This window comes from Myxocyprinus asiaticus, chromosome 30 (genome assembly GCF_019703515.2).
Source record: "Myxocyprinus asiaticus isolate MX2 ecotype Aquarium Trade chromosome 30, UBuf_Myxa_2, whole genome shotgun sequence".
Taxonomy (NCBI): Eukaryota; Metazoa; Chordata; class Actinopteri; order Cypriniformes; family Catostomidae; genus Myxocyprinus; species Myxocyprinus asiaticus.
Genome location: NC_059373.1, coordinates 19,699,432 through 19,717,236, shown reverse-complemented (window position 1 = coordinate 19,717,236; position 17,805 = coordinate 19,699,432). Strand labels below are relative to the sequence as shown.

The window sequence follows — 17,805 nt, the reverse complement described above, 5'->3', positions numbered from 1 at the left end:
TGCTGGGCCTGCGGAGAGCCCCGTTTGAGCCCCTAGAGTCAGTTGAGCTAAAGGCTCTCTCATTGAAGAATGCCCTCCTAACTGCACTCATGTCCATCAAGAGGGTTGGGGACCTACAGGCGTTATCTGTCAGTGACACCTGCCTGGAGTTCAGTCCGGCGTACTCTCACGTGATATTGAGACCCCGTCCGGGCTATGTGCCCAAGGTTCCCATGACCCCTTTTAGGGATCAGGTGGTGAGCCTGCAAGCACTGCCCCAGGAGGAGGCAGACCCAGCCTTGTCGTTGCTGTGTCCGGTGCACGCTTTGCGCATCTACTTGGACCACACGCAGAGCTTTAGACGCTCTGAGCAGCTCTTTGTCTGCTTTGGAGGACAGCGGAAAGGGAGGGCTGTCTCCAAACAGAGGATCGCCCACTGGGTCGTGGATGCCAACGCTTTGGCGTACCAGGCCCAGGACATGCCGCCCCCTTTGGGACTACGAGCACACTCCACTAGGAGTGTGGCTGCCTCCTGGGCCTTGACTAACGGTGCCTCTCTAGCAGACATCTGTAGAGCAGCGGGCTGGGCAACACCCAATACCTTCGAGATTTTATAATCTCCGGGTTGAACCGGTCTCATCCCGTGTGTTGTCAGGTACGAACAGGTAAGTATGCGGGGCAGCTGGCTGGGTGTACCATTTGTTTGCGTACAGTGCCTTTCCCCTCCCGGAGGGGAAGACGTGCGCTTTTTTTCCCCATGCGAGTTCACGAGATGGTGAACCCTGGATGTCTTTCCTCTTTAGCCTTGTGGAAGGTGAATTTGGCTGAGAAATTTGATGCCAGCTCAGTACGTGTGCTAGTATGCCCTGTACTGGGGTAGGTGCTCCACATGTGCTGGTTACCCGTGGGTAACCCCATGTGATGTATTTTCCACTGTACGGTTTTCCTGTTGATAAATCCGCATCTTCCTTGGGCAGAGCTCCCTCTACCACCAGTCGCCGTGTTTGTAGAGCTCCTCCCCCCGGGAAGGACCTACCACGGGACTTCTTCCACATGCGATACTACCGGTAGGTAAGTCCATGTGACATGTTCTCCACATGTTACATCCCCTTCGGGCAGGGTGTGGTCTCTGCGGTGTCTTTCCCCTTGGGAAAGTACACCCCCCCCACCCCCCCACCCCGACGTGGACGCATATTGCATCAGCTGAATGATTTTCCATTTTTGTGGGAGAAAAAAGAAGAGGCCACGGCTGGTGCGGCCTGTACCCACTATGAGTTTGTCTTGTCCCCGGGGTGCGAGGGGCCATACGACACTCGTGGGGCACTGGGGGAGGTTACGTGGGGGCCGAGTGCACTTGCTATGCAGTGGTCTGCCTGCACCTGAACCGCCAGTCCACGTAACAGAGTTCAGCTTGTTGTGGTGTTTCGTATAGGGACCCCTAGTGTCACTACATCGACACAATGTTGAGTGAGTGACAGATAGGGAACGTCTTGGTTACTTTTGTAACCTTCATTCCCTGATGGAGGGACTGAGACTTTGTGTCCCTCTTGCCACAACGCTGAGCTACCCGCTGAAATGGCCGGGACCCTGTCTCGGCTCCTCAGCGCAAAACCAAAAAAAACTCCCAAGAGCGACCCCTAGTGTCACTACATCGACACAACGTCTCGTTCCCTCCATCAGGGAATGGAGGTTATGACAGTAACCAATACATTATCGACTGCAGAGAATACAAAACCATAGAAATTATATTTTTGGGCCTATACAGTTCACAGTAGTATTAACAGATGACAATGTTTGAATGTAAGAACATTTTGTTTACTTTTATATGATTACAATTTTTGGTACTGCATTTTCCTGAAAAGTAAATTTTAGGCAGAATGTGAGCCTCATCACCATTCACTTTCATTGTATGGAAAAAATATGCAGTGTAAGTGAATGGTGAGGCTAACATTCTGCTCCTTTTGTGTTCCATGTAAGAATAAAGTAATATGGGTTTGGAACAACATGAAAAATTTTCCTATTTGGCTGAACTAGCCCTTCAAGCCTTTAGACTTGATATCCTTAAGGACAGATCGATTCTGTAGTCATAGGTTGCTGCTGGACACAGTGATGATACCACAGTAGACAAGTCTGATAAAAACAGGCTTGCAGTGTACAGAGAGGCCAGAGATGGCTGTGATTGGCTATTGGTGGGATTGCTCTCATGAGCTGAGGTTTCAGGTTACAATACTTCATTAAGTCTCTGATTAATGGCTTCATAGTGGAGTTATTACCCTCTTGTTGTGGTGACCCCAGCTCATGTTCATTAGCCCAGTAATGAAGCACTGGTCTGAGGAGCGTGTCCCTGACACATGACTATGGGAGAGAGAGAGAAAGAAAGATGGTTCAGAGGTCGGCCTTGTGGCTCTGATTGAAATAGGCGAGTGTTTGAACAGCAATGCACTCCTGCCTCTCTGTTAGTATTCAGGACTGACTGATTGTTAATCACAGAACAGAGATCCTTTTCCAGCAGTACTGGCAATCAGACTAATCAAGGCTTGAGTGAAACATTTCAGCCTTTTTAAAGATACTAATCAATTTATTAACTAAAAAGTTGGCTTTTGATGTCCAATGACTGTATTATTGCTGCTAGTGAACAGTGCTAAATTTTCTTAGTATTTTTGTCTTGTTTTCCAGTAAAAAATCTATCTAAACATCCTTAAAACAAGATATATTTACTCGAGTAAAATTATATAATACATTAAGTATATTTGTTTTGTTTACAATTCTTATGTTTTTTGTCTTGGATGTTGTCTGCCTTATTGTCTACAACAGACAAACACTTTTGGACATTGGATCTGCAATTACACACCATAAACCGGACTTCAAATTCCTCGATGCCGACCTGCTGTTTAGAAACACGGCAGCGGAGCCCTTTGTCTGGGCTGCCCAGCCGCGGAAACGCAAAAGGAAAAGGGGAAACAGAGCTGGCGTTCTTATCAGAGTAAGACGTTGCGCAAATCGACCCCCGCTACCCAGTATTCTACTGGCAAATGTTCAGTCTCTGGATAACAAGCTCTGCGAGCTGAGAGCGTGGATCTCTTTCCAATGAGAGATGAGGGACTGCTGCATTATCTGCCTTACAGAAACTTGGATGACTCATCCATTAAACCCACAGGGTTCTCCGTGCACCGAGCGGACAGAGCGAAAGACCTCTCAGGTAAAAGCAGAGGTGGTGGTGTATGTTTTATGATCAACAAATCCTGGTGTGATCAGAGGAACATACATTCTATCAAGTCTTTCTGCTCTCCTGATCTGGAATTTCTTATGCTTCTGTGTTGACCATTCTGGCTACCGAGGGAATTCACAGCGGTCATAATCACTGCTGTGTACATCCCGCCACAAGCCAACACAGACCAGGCACTCAAGGAACTGTACGGGATTATAAGCAAGCAGGAAACCGCGCACCCTTAGGCCACGTTCATTGTGATCGGGGACTTTAACAAAGCCAATCTCAAATCAGTTGCACCAAAATACCACCAACACATTAGTTTTAACACACGAGGGGACCGTGTTTTGGACCATTGCTACTCTCCCTTCGGGGATGGCTACAAATCCCTCCCCCGCCCACCATTTGGTAAATCGGACCACTCTTCCATTCTGCTTCTGCCCGCTTACAGGCAGAAACTGAAACAGGAAGCACCCACCCTCAGAACGATCCAGTGCTGGTCGGACCAATCAGACTCTACGCTACAAGACTGTTTTGATCACGCAGACTGGGAGATGTTCCAGTCTGCCTCTGATGACGACATCGAGCTTTATGCTGATAGCGTAATGTGTTTCATCAGAAAATGCGTAGAGGACGTCGTTCCGACCAAAACAATACGGTTCTACCCAAACCAGAAACCTTGGATTAATAGGGATGTTCGCGCGGCACTTGATGCGCGGACCTCCGCTTTTAATTCCAGGAACGCGGAGGAGCATAAACAAGCCAGTTATGCCCTCCGAAAAACGATCAGAACAGCAAAACGCCAGTACAGGGACAAGATTGAAGGACAGTTTAACACCACCAACTCTAGAAGCATGTGGCAGGGAATTAACATCATCACGGACTTTAAAGGGAATAAAAACTCTGCCATGAACACCGCTGCCTCTCTCCCGGATGAGCTAAATATACACCGCCCTCGCGGAGAGAGCTCTCGCTGCCGAAGCTACAGAGGTTAGTTCACTCTCCGTCTCTGTAGCGGATGTAACCCGTTCCTTACGACAGGTGAATATCTGCAAACCCACGGGTCCAGACGGCATTCCGGGCCGCGTCATCAGAGCGTGTGCGAACCAAGTGGCTGGTGTTTTTACGGACATTTTCAACCTTTCCCTCTCCTTGTCTGTGGTCCCCACATGCTTTAAAACGTCCACCATTGTTCCTGTTCCAAAGTAATCCAAAATCACTTGCTTAAATGACTGGGGTCCTGTTGCTCTGACCCCCATCATCAGCAAATGCTTTGAGAGACTAATCAGAGATTACATCTGGTCTGTGCTGCCTCCATCACTGGACCCATTGCAGTTTGCTTACCGCAACAACCGCTCCACTGATGATGCCATTGCATCCACAATACACACTACTCTCTCCCACCTGGAAAAAAAGAACACTTATGTGAGAATGTGGTTTGTAGACTACAGCTCAGCATTCAATACCATAGTGCCCTCCAAGCTTTATGTGAAACTCCGGGCTCTGGGCTTAAACAGCTCGCTGTGCAGCTGGATCCTGGACTTCCTGTCAAGCAGACGCCAGGTGGTTAGAATGGGCAGCAACATCTCCTCATCACTGACCCTCAACACTGGAGCCCCACAGGGCTGTGTTCTCAGCCCACTCCTGTATTCTCTGTACACACATGACTGTGTGGCAACACACAGCTCCAATGCCATCATTAAGTTTGCTGATGATACGACGTTGGTAGGTCTGATCATTGACAGTGATGAAACAGCCTACAGAGAGGAGGTGCACACTCTGACATGCTGGTGTCAGGAGCACAACCTCTCCCTCAACGTCAGTAAGACAATGGAGCTTGTGGTGGACTTCAGAAGAAGAGAAAGAGAACACAGCCCCATCACCATCAATGGAGCACCGGTGGAGAGAGTCAGCAGCTTCAAGTCCCTGGGTGTCCACATCACTGAGGAAATCACATGGTCCGTCCACACTGAGGCTGTTGTGAAGAAGGCTCATCAGCACCTCTTCTTCCTGAGACAGCTGAGGAAGTTTGGAATGAACCACCACATCCTCACATGGTTCTACACCTGCACTGTAGAGAGCATCCTGACTGGCTGCATCTCTGCCTGGTACAGCAATAGCACCGCCCACAACCGCAAAGCCCTGCAAAGGGTGGTGCGATCTGCCAGACACATCATCGGAGGTGAGCTTCCCTCCCTCCAGGACATATATACCAGGCGGTGTGTGAAAAAAGCTCGGAGGATCATCAGAGACTCCAGCCACCCGAGCCATGGGCTGTTCTCACTGCTACCATCAGGCAGGTGGTATCGCAGCATCAGGACCTGCACCAGCCGACTTCATGACAGCTTCTTCCCCCAAGCAATCAGACTTTTGAACTCTTGATCTCTCACGATCAAATACATCAGCACTGCCCTTTATTACTCTTATTATCTCACACCGGACTGTCATAAATTATATTCTCTCTTAACAACGCACTGGCAACTTACTATCAACCGACAGCCTGGATGTCATTACAGTACAATACAACCTACTGTATATTTGATATATACTATATATACTATTTTTATTGTATAATGTGTATTCTATATTATGTGTATTGTATACTGTACATTGTATATTATTATTTGTATATTGTGTTGTGTGTAATTATGTGTATATTAGATAGGTAAATTGTGTTGTGTAAATCTGATGTTTATTGTAAATTGGTATATGTCTCATCACTGTTACGACTACTATGTTGCTCAGAACTGCACCCAAGAATTTCACACACTATTGCACTTGTGTATATGGTTGTGTGACAATAAAAGTGATTTGATTTTGATTTGAAGTCTTGTTTTAAGATAAATCCAACTAAATTTAGTAAGGTTTATGCTTAAAACAATTTGTCGACCAGCAAGTTTTGATGATGCAGTGTGGCTGTGTTGGTCCACCAGCTAGACTAGTACCAAAATCAGCAAAACAGCGCAGACAAGCATGGAAATTCATGCTGGTCTAAGCTTGCCTGTTCAGCAGGTGCTTTAATGCCACTAGACATTGAGGGGGACACATCCTCTTAAAAATTCAGAATAGCAGTCAACCAATTTTGGTTTTTCAATGACTGACTCTAAAACCTCTACATCCCCCCCTCCTCCAATCTTGGATATTTGGTTTCATCCTTGCATGCAAGTATCTGTTTTTTGTTTTATTTTTTCACAACAATAATGTAGGCTTCTTTATTGTATCGCTCAGCGAGGCCGTAGTCAATCACACAATCAGTCAGATGTATTTCTGAGTTTCCAAATAATCTCCAGCGCAACCATCAAACAATTTTGTCTTCATATGCAAGTGTCCTGTGTGTCCTGAGTGTAAATAAACTCCACTCCAGGATCTTTTTTTATTTCTGATGGTCGAGTCTCGCCTTTATTTTTACCCCTCCAACTTGGTTTATTTTGAATCCTTTTAAAAAAACCACCTCACATGTAAGGCTGCTCCCAAACTTTCATGGAAACTGTATTTTTTTGAGAGGGCAATGAATAAAAGAAAAGAGGAGCATGTTTTCTTTTTCTTTGGTTTGTTTTCCAGTCACTTTAAAATGAACTCAGGGTGCATGACTAGCTGGCAGCAGATGATGCGGTGTAGGAATAGAGACTCTTCTCTGTCATAGTTTTTGCTTAACAAACGACTGGAGAGTAATATGAAAACAACATCTCTTACACTTCTGTCTCGCTGCTGTCACACCATGCCAAAAGGGCAGTTTTGCAAGTAAAACAAAAAATAATTCTCTCGTTCCTATCAGTAATTGGTCTGCTGAGATAATTGTAAAAAGGCTTAGTAAGGGGCACAAGATGTACTAAAGAGAATTTTGTGTGAAAATATGTAAGCTTGAGGGCACATTTTATGTGACAGGCACTGAAAAGGAAACAAAAACTCAATAAAAGTAAAGACAGAGGGAAAGTTCAAGGCCAAGGTTGTCACAACAAAAGGCCATGCTTTTCGCTCTACTGCTCTCTGTTTATGATGTTGTAATATAAAACTGCTGCTCCCACAATCCTTAACATAGTTTGGTACTCTGCCCCAAACCCTCCCCTACATGAGATCTTTACAGTGAACGCTTCTTCATCTGCATCCTCTTTATCATCATCCTCATACCCTGCTGGAAAACCAGTTTAAGCTGGCAGCTGTGTTTTGGAATATAGTAGCTGTTCTCTAACTTGTTTCTAGCTGGTTATGGTCCGATCTGGTCATTAGCTTTTCAACCAGCTACCATGTTCCAAAAATTAGCTTGAACACCTTAAGAGGTTTTGACCTGATGGTAGCTGGTTTGTTGTTAGCCCAAAATGGTTTACCAGCCTGGACCAGCTATTGATCAGCTTGAACAATCTTGTAAAGCTTGGACCAATAAATGTTCAGCTTGGACACGCTAATAACCACATTGGATCAGATAATGACCAGCTTGGACCAGTTAATCAGATTGAACCATATAATGACCAGCTTGGACCAGGTTTTAACCAGCTTGGACCAGGTAATAACTAGCTTGGACCAGCTAATGACCAGTTTGGACCAGGTAATAACTAGCTTGGACCAGCTAATGACCAGTTTGGACCAGGTAATAACCAGCTTGGACCAGCTAATAACCAGCATGAACAAGTTAATAATAACAAGCTTGGACCATCATATACCATCTAATGACCAGCTTGAACCAGCAAATAACTACATTGGATCAGCTAATATCCAACTTGGACCATCTAATAACCAGCTAATGATCAGCTTGGACCAGTTATTTATTAACTAGCTTGGACCAGTTAATGACCATCTTGGACCAGCTAATGACCAGCTTGGACCCACTAATGACCAGCTTAAACCAGGTAATAACCAGCTTGGACAAGCTAATGACGAGCTTGGACCAGCTAAAAAACAGTTTAGACCAGAGAATGAACAGCTTGGCCTGGTTAATGAACAGATTAGCCCGGTTAATAACCAGCTTTAACCAGTTAATATTAACCAGTTTGGAACAGCTTATTACCAGCTAATGACAAGCTTAAACCTGCAAATAACCACATTGGACCAGTTAGTTAATAACCAGCTTGGAGTAGCTAATAACCAGCTTGGACCAGTTAATAGCTAGCTTGGATCAGTTAATGACCATCTTGGACCAGCTAATAACCCATTTGGACCAGTTTAGCTTGGACCAGCGATAATCAGCTTGAACCAGCTAATGACCAGCTTGGACCTGCTAATGACCAGCTTGAAACAGGTAATGATCTGCTTGGACTAGCTAATGACCAGCTTGGACCAACTAAAAACCAGTCTAGACCAGAGAATGAACAGTTTGGACCAGCTAATAACCAGCTTTAACCAGTTAATAATAATCAGTTTGGACCAGCTTATACCAGCTAATGACCAGCCTGAACCTGCAAATAACTACATTGGACCAGTTAACCAGCTTGGAGCAGCTAATAACCAGCTTGGAGCAGCTAATAACCAGCTTGAACCGGCTAATGAACAGCTTGGAGGAGCTAAGAACCAGCTTGGACCAGTTAATGAACAGCTTGACACAGTTAAAGGTGTCATGATAGGAGGAATTAAAATGTCCTTGATCTTTTGACATATAAGAGGTCATTGTACTATAAAAATATACCATAAGATTCAGAACTCAAAACTTCCTCCTTACTGCAAAAAGAGCATTTGTTGAAATCAAACTAACAAAACAACTCGTTCTCTACTTCCTCCACATTGTGATTGCATCTGACCGCCTCCACAACAACACATCCACACCTGCTTTACCTTATCACTTCTGTAGCCCCACCCAGTTGCGGTGAGCATTGAGATAGCAAGAAGAGAGCAGGTCAGTCAAGACCAGATAGCCAATCATAACAGTGGGCATTTACTGTCAAATCTTAAAGGAGAAGCAGCACCAAAAAAGAGGGTCAGAATGAGGATGGAAAATGATCAAGTTTTACAAATATATGACTGTTTTTTGTGCAAATACCTTTATTAATATTATACAGTAAGTGAACCTCAAGGAACATTTTAAAATAATAAAAAAGCCATGTCATGAACCCTTTAATGAACAGCTTGGCCCAGCCAATAACCATCTTGGACCAACTTATACTAGATAATGACCAGCTTGGACCAGCTAGAAACCATCTACCATGTTTCAAAACACAGTTACCAGTTTAAGGTTTTTATTTTTATTTTTTTATTTTTTTTCAAGCAGGGTAACCAGCTCTCACTGTCTTTCTCAGTGTCTTTTTTCTTTCTTTTCTTTTTATCCTAAAGATGTTGTTTTGTTATCTTCTCTCCAGTCTCCAGTTGTGTCTGTGGGTTTTGCTCGGTTTCATCCTAACCTGTTGGTGGGTGGCACATACTCTGGGCAGATTGTTCTCTGGGACAACAGAAGCCACAGGAGAACACCAGTCCAAAGGACCCCTCTGTCTGCTGCTGCACACACAGTAAGACCCAAACAACACCCTCCATCAGAGGCCTTTAACCCTTATTAGGCCAAGGACTTCTTGGTGGATAGAGAGACTGAATAGGGACCATGTTGTTACAACTGTATTGCTTACATTTGAGTGTTGAATTAGAAGTCTGGCCCAGAAATCATATACTTGTGCATATTACTTTTTAATTGTACTTAATACATTTGAATGTGGGAAGGACAATGAAACATTTAGCTGAATATTAGCATCGTACCATTAGCTTTAATATTAATATTGCATTTTTGTGTAACACATACTGTATTTGCATTTTATGCAGGTATTAGCTTGTGATCAAACAATAATAAGCAGACTCAGTGGATTGCGGACCCCCTGTTGAGAACCCCTGCTGAACAAATATAATCATCCTCAGTAAACTCCATAATGGACTTAGTTAACACCTAAGTGTTTTCATAGAGTTTTATCAAATTATATTAAATTATGCTGTTGCATTAGAATGTTGGTAGCAATCACCTCTCACTGCCTCTGTTACTGGCTCATCTTAGTCTTCTTTAGTGTAAAAGGTCACCCGCCATCTTTGCAGGGCCAGACTAAGTCTGTCAGCACAGTCAGGCTCAATGAGCCCCATCTAACTCTTTGTCATGCAATCAGAGGCGGACTGACCATAGGGAGAACTGGGACTTTTCCCAATGGGCTGGCCGTGAAACAGGGCCGAACAGGCAGCAATAAGCTGAAGAGGGCCGCAAAATAGCGGCGCGATATGCAACTTTGCATATCTTAAAATAATGGACATTTTCCCTTCCACTCAACAACATTTGGGCCGGTTTCTATGTAAAAATCCAGGGCCAATTTCTCTTCCCAGTCCGCCTCTGCATGCAATAAAGACAGCCTAGTGGCTGAGCAAAGGGAGGCCCATAGACCCTTATTGTGCTCAGTTGCCACACACACAGCCCCTGAATGCCATACATGCTGAAGGTTTAAACTCCCATGCCCTCAATAATGAAAGCCTATGTCCCGACTGCCATCTCACCACTCCAGTGGCCCCTCTCAAAGAGCCCATTGTTGGCTAAAAAACAAAAATCAAATTGACAGCAATAATGACATAATGGATTTACACAATCAACTGTATTTGCAGATGCTCGGGCCAGGTTAGTACACAGGCTAGGTACTGTGTCATTGTAGACATTCAGTTTGTTGCCTTTATTAAGGGCCCATCCATAGATACAAAAGTATGTGGACACCCAAATATCACACCCATATGTGCTCACTGAACATTTAATTTTTCAAACAGTGGGTTTTAACAGGGAGTTGGTCCTTACTTTTCTGGAAAGGTTTTCCACAAGATGTTTCATGCTTTCTTGAATTCCTCAAAATTGTTAGACACTGGAACATGAAACATGTTTTTTCTCTTATTGAAGCACCCTGTGTACTGCGTAAATTTGGTCGGCACCCAGAACGCCAACAACTTGATCACTGTGTCCACAGATGGCAGGATGTGTTCCTGGAGTTTGGATATGCTGTCACAGCCTCAGGTCAGTGCTGACACAGTTCTGACACATATACCTAACACCTGAAACTGTACCAGCATCAATCACATCACCTTTTGGGATCTGTATAAAGGTCAGCTTGCTTGCAGCCATTGTCTTGTAATAATATCAATACACGTTGTGTATAGTTATATCAGTCTTGTATGTTGAATTGTGAAGTGTGTGTGTGTTGTAGGAGAGCATGGAGCTGGTGTATAACAAGTCTAAGCCAGTGGCCGTGACTGGGATGGCCTTTCCTACTGGAGACGTCAATAATTATATAGTTGGCAGTGAGGAAGGAACGGTGTACACAGCATCCAGACATGGCAGGTGAGTGGCACATACTAGGGGTAGGTGGTATGACCAAAATCTTATATCACGTATATAAAGGATATATAAAGTACTTTCAATATTTATATTGAAACGGTATATATCACAATATACTGTAGGTATTTTAGCTGGAAATTCAACAAAAATGGTTATCTAAGAAATAACAATGTGGTAATGCCTTTTGCATAATCCGATTAATTTAATACATTACAAATGAAAGAAAGGCCTAAATAATTCATTTTTCTTTTTACTTGGAACTTGATAAATGCACATGTTGATTTTGTAAATAAAATTGCTGACGTAAATGTTCATTGATGAAGTTTTTTTTTTTTTTTTTTTTTTTTTGTCAATGATGGCTAAGATGAGATGAAAAAGACTCATGACAATAATCAAACAGTTTTACATTCCCATGATAAAAAGATGTGTAAACATGAGGAATTCACAACAAAGTAACTTCTAAAAAGTAGCATTATATTAATTATAATATGCTATTTTTCAGGAGCTCAGTTTTTCAGGAAAGTTTTCTCACGTTGTTTAATCATATATTAAACATATTATTTTATTGTAAGTAGTTTATGCATTTAATAAAATATTTGAATATTTGGTAGAAGTTTGGTCTCTTACAACTTGCTTCCGTCATTTTGCACATTAGTAAAATAGGTCAAAATAAAAAAAAACAGACTGATCTAAGTTAAATCTGAAACAGGTTGATTTTTCTTTACCTAAAATTGGTCTGTGCTGAAATTAAAAACAATGCCCCCAGTGGCCAAAGTGGTAAGTGTTGTTGGGCATATGGGCATGTGTGAGCTCCATTTTCCATGTGAAATATCCAAGGTTTAGTGCCAAAAGCAAGTTGTGAAGCGAGATGTTTTCAGCTGTACAGGATGTAATACAGTGAAGAGGAATGCATATTTTATTAAATGAACCCCCCAACCCAAACCCCAAACTGTAATGCTAGATGGAAAATGCAACCTCCAAATCACAACCAGCTGATAGCTGTGCAGATATATTTGCAGTACAGCAAAATCTCTAAAAAAATGATACAAACTTATTGTTGCATCATCCAGCCCTGACATACAGTATACAAACAGTACATTTGACACACTATACATGGAAAACCTTAGTAGGAACTTCTCTTGTTGTTGCTCCACAGTAAAGCTGGGATCGGTGAAATTTTTGAGGGACACCAGGGGCCAGTGACAGGCATCAGTTGTCACAGTGCTGTTGGCCCCGTCGACTTTTCCCACCTGTTTGTCACCTCATCCTTCGACTGGACAGTAAAGTTGTGGAGCACAAAGGTAACACAGACTCTTCCCACCATAATCAGAGATCCTCCCTGTTCCCTATTGACACCACATTGCAAAATAATCTTCAGGTATTTAAGCATGACTAACAATTTACTTTAATAAAAAGCATACCGTGGGCAGAAGCCATTAGTTCTGTGCAGCAGTTGGTATTGATTTTCTTGGTCTCTCCTTGGGGACTAGATTTAAATAATCAGATATTCAAACATTTACCATTGCATCATTAAAGGAATAGTTCATCCAGATATGACCTTTTTGTCATCATGTACTCACCCTCATATCATTCTGTGGAACACAAAGGGAGATATTTTGCAGAATGTCCTGGCTGCTCTTTACCATATAACAAAAATGGGCAGCCTGATCTTATGAACACTACGTGACTGTGGCAAAACAAATATTCAAAACAATATTATGTGCCTATTACACCTTTAGCTGCAGTTTCCCAGTGAAATGTCCAGCAGGGGGCAAAAAAGCGAGTGAAGTGGTGTTGTAATCAGACAAGGTTTTTAAAGGAATAGTAAAGGAACTCATTCATTTACCCTGATGCCATCCCAGATGTGTATGACTGTCTTTGTCCAGCAGAACACAATTAAAGATTTTTAGAAGAAGGACCTCTGTCAGGTCCTTATAATGCAAGTACACGGGTGCCAGCACTTTGTCGGTCCAAAAGTCACATTTAGGCACCATAAAAGTAATCCACGTGACTCCAGTCAATCAATGAATGTCTTCTGAAGCAAATGGATACATTTGTGTAAAAAATTAATTCATAATTAAAAAATTATTAACTTTTAAAAAGCACTTCCTGCCAGCAGTTGACGCATCACGTAGATGTCATGTGACGTAAGCTTGTCAGCAAGTTCACACGAGAATTTGGAAGCAGCGCTTATTTACAACAGAAGAACAAACGTCACATGAGAGTTCGGCCATTTCAAACAGCATCAGAGCCCTAGACGGAAGCACCGATATAAAGTTAAAAACATTTTAATTATCAACTTGTTTCTTACATAAACCTATCGATTTGCTTCAGAAGGCATTCATTGATCGACTGGAGTCATGTGGATTACTTTTATGCTGCCTAAATGGGACTTTTGGACCATCAAAGTGTTGGCACCCGTGTACTTGCATTATAAGGTCCTGACAGAGTTCTATCTTCTTCTAAAAAATCTTCATTTGTGTTCTGCTGAAGACAGACAGTCATACACATCTGTGATGGCATCAGGGTAAGTGAATAATGAGAGAATTTTCATTTTTGGGTGAACTGTTCCTTTAAGGTGAATATTAGATGGAGGTTTTAATAAGTAAAACATACCTGCCTCACCTAAAACTTTAACCTTAACATAACCTGGGGTCACGTGATGCCATGCAAGGAGCAAACGTGTGAGCGACGAGCTCTGCGCACTTTGCTAAATATTTAATTATTTTTATGTTATAATCTGGTGAATTTGATACATCCAGTTACACATTTGCTTTTTGATGCAAAACATGGCAAAGAGCAAGTCACAAGAGTGACTGATGTTGAAAAACGAATCGATTTTCTGGAATCTTCGGAGAGGGAATTAACCGCTAATCCGCCTGCGACCAAAGTTGATTTGGAACATCTCCTTGACAAGATTGAAGATCTTGAGAATAGAAGCCGCAGGAATAATGCTCGAATTGTTGGAATTCCTGAGCATGAGGAGGGCAGAGATATGGTGAAATTCCTAGAGGAGCTTTTCCCGAGTCTGCTCGACATAACAGGCCACAAGCTGGAAATCGAGCGAGCTCACAGAGTCCCTGCTCTGAGATCTGCTGAGGGAGACAGGCCCCGATCGATTCTGGCCAGATTTCTGAGATCATCCGATAAAGATCTCGTGTTGCGCTAGGCGAGGAGCAAAGGGAAGCTTTCTTGGAAGAACCATAATATTTTCTTGTTCCCGGACTTTGTGAGTTCGACAAGAGAGAAACGTGATCGGTTCAAGGAATGTAAGAAACTCTTACATCAGAAAAAGATCTCGTTTGCTCTGATGTTTCCTGCCAAACTGAGAATAGATACGAAAAATGGTCGCAAAGTATTTACATGTCCAAATCAGGCAATATCTTTTATTGAATCAATGTCTGAGTAAACCAGTGGATATTTTTCATGTGAGTGGGTCGACTCACTGTACTTACTCTTGAGGAAGCTGGGCGACATTTTGGTTTTTTTGCGTTGGCTCCACCGTGCGGCTGGAGCTTGTTTTGTGAATAACACTTTTCCTTAAAGAAACTTTTGCATTGAAGTTCCCGGACAGATTGAGGATAGACACTATGGATGACCGCAAAATATCTACATGCTCACACAAAGGATGTCTTTTATAAAGTTGACGGATTGTGTAAGTCATGGTATGTAGTTTTGTGCGGCCTCCGAGTGAATTGACTCGATCACCAGGGGAACCGGGTTGCCGATTTTGTTTCTTTTTGTGTTGGTTCCGCCTAGCGGCTGGAGCTTGTTCTATTGAATAACACTCCTTTGGAACAGCTGTGGATTTATCTGTTCGTTCTTCGTGCTTATTCCTCCTGCTGGCTGTAGTTTGTTTTGAGTTTTTTACGGGACATTGAATGATTACGTCATCCGCTGAACTCATAACAGCTGGCTCATTGAACATTCGTTTGTCTGTCCGAGGAATCTGAACGGTTTTATATCAGTTGGAATTTGTTTTGTGGAAGATCACATCTTTGAGACAGTTCTGTGAATGAATCTACACATTCTTTGTGTTCATTCTTCCAGTTGACTGGGTTTATTTCACAAAGTATTTTCTGTTATGTAATTTTGCCTCACAAATTTGTGAGGCAAAATTGAGCTATCCGATGGCAAAGTTGTCGTGGGCTCTCGTGGGCGTTCATGGATCTTTTGAGTTTAAAGGGATTGTCGCCAGTTGGCGCTGTCATGCGTGGGGTTAATGCGCACGTTTTTCTTTTTTCTGTTTGTTTTGTTCGGGGGGAAGTTCGGGGTTTGATTGTTTCACTAATGGGGAATGTGGTCTGTATAATTTTGTTTTTAACACACAGTTTTTTTTTTTATTATTATATCAATATGTCAGTTGTTAATATGAGTGGATTATCTCTCTCCACATGGAATGTAAATGGGTTGGGGCACCCCATAAAAAGAAGGAAGGTTATTACTTTTCTCAAATGTAAGAAATATGATATTGTGTTTCTTCAAGAAACACATCTCTCCCCGCAGGAAGCTGAAAAATTTGGGAAGATATGGGGTGGACATGTTTTCTTTAGTGCTGGCTCAAGTAAGAGCAAGGGAGTCATTATATTGGTAAATAAACATTTACAATTCAAATGTCTCAAACAGACTAAAGATAAATTAGGGAGTGTCATTATTGTTTTAGCTGAAATTCAAGGGCAAAGGTTGATTTTGGCTAATATTTACGCACCTAACGCTGATGATCAGGGCTTTTTTATAGATCTTGAAGGGATGCTGCAAACCGCTGGCACCCCTCATGATATAATATTGGGAGGAGACTTTAATCTTTTGATGGACTCAGTCCTTGATCACAGTGAAGCAAAAGTGTGTAAACCCCCTAGAGCAACATTTATGCTTCACAGGATGTGTAAAAATCTTGGTCTTATGGATATTTGGATATTTTGAACCCATCTGGTAGGGACTATACATTTTTTTCATCAGTACATAAGATTTATTCCAGAATATCCAGAATATTTTGATATCCAGATCCCTCATTTCATCTGTTGTTGACTGCTCAATTGGAAACATTTTAGTCTCAGATCATGCCCTGGTGAGTTTAGAGGTGTTGCCATATACAGAGAAAAAGAAATCAAATAGTTGGCGCCTTAATGTGTCCCTTTTGCAAAATCCTGATTTCCAACAAATGTTAAAGACTGAAATCAATGATTATATGGAGACCAACTGGTCCTCAGTATCCTCTGTGGGCGTGGCTTGGGAGGCACTTAAGGCGGTTCTTAGGGGTCGGATCATACAGTATGCCTCATTCCTCAAAAAATCCAAAGCACAAGAACTCGTGGAGTTGGAAGGAAATATTAAAAGTGCCGAGGCAGAGCTGAAGCACCGTATGTCATCTGATGGCCTCAGAGAATTGACCCGATTGAAGTATAGGTATAATACTATTTTGTCGCGGAAAGTGGAGTTTTGGTTATTCAAGGCAAGACAGTCATACTTTGAGTCAGTGACAGAGCAGGGAAGCTTTTGGCTAGATATATAAAGCAGAGAGAGTCTCTTTCTATCATTCCCTCATTGAAATCTGCTGGTGGTGAAATTTTTACCTCAGCCATTGATATTAATAATGCGTTTAAAGAATTCTATCTTGAGCTTTATAGTTCCATGTCTTCGTCTACTGATGAAGATATTAGAAAATTTGTGGAACCATTAGATAACCTAAATTGACGATTGAGCAAAAAAACTCTCTTGATTCTGAGATAACCTTGGAGGAGCTTGACGAGGTAATTAAGTCCCTACCTACTGGCAAAGCTCTGGGGCCAGATGGTTTTGCTGCAGAATTTATCAGATCCTATGCTACAGAACTGGCTCCACTTTTGCTAGAAATTTATATGGAATCATTAAAGAACGGAAAGCTTCCTCTAACCATGACGCAAGCCCGGATCAGTCTGATTCTTAAAAAGGACAAAGATCCAAGCAAGTGTAAAAGTTACTGTCCAATCTCCCTGATCCAACTAGATGTAAAAATATTGTCAAAAATTTTGGCTAACCGATTAAGGAAGGTTATGACATCTCTTATGCATATAGATCAGGTGCGATTTATTCGGGGACGTAGCTCTTCTGATAACATCAGGCGTCTCATCAATATCATGTGGTCAGTGGCGAATGATCAGTCTCCGGTCGCTGCCATCTCACTTGATGCCGAAAAGGCGTTTGATATGGTAGAATGGGATTATCTTTTTAAGATTTTGGAAATGTATGAGTTCGGGAGTACATTTATTGGTTGGATTAAGTTACTTTATAAACACCCTGTAGCAGCGGTACAAACAAATGGATTAATTTCAGATTATTTTACTCTGAATAGGGGCACTCGGCAGGGCTG

At 42.4% G+C, this 17,805-nt stretch overlaps 1 protein-coding gene across 5 annotated transcripts in view; it reads left to right on the top strand.

The window, feature by feature from the left end:
* LOC127421314 (cytoplasmic dynein 1 intermediate chain 1-like) overlaps positions 1–17,805 on the top strand; it is a 119,039-nt gene that overhangs the window by 68,700 nt on the left and 32,534 nt on the right. For all 5 annotated transcript variants that reach the window (XM_051664307.1, XM_051664306.1, XM_051664304.1 and 2 more), the window contains 4 exons: positions 9,472–9,618; positions 11,022–11,135; positions 11,326–11,459; positions 12,613–12,757. In XM_051664307.1, coding sequence (XP_051520267.1) covers positions 9,472–9,618; positions 11,022–11,135; positions 11,326–11,459; positions 12,613–12,757 — 540 coding nt within the window. The remainder of the gene's footprint in view (positions 1–9,471; positions 9,619–11,021; positions 11,136–11,325; positions 11,460–12,612; positions 12,758–17,805) is intronic.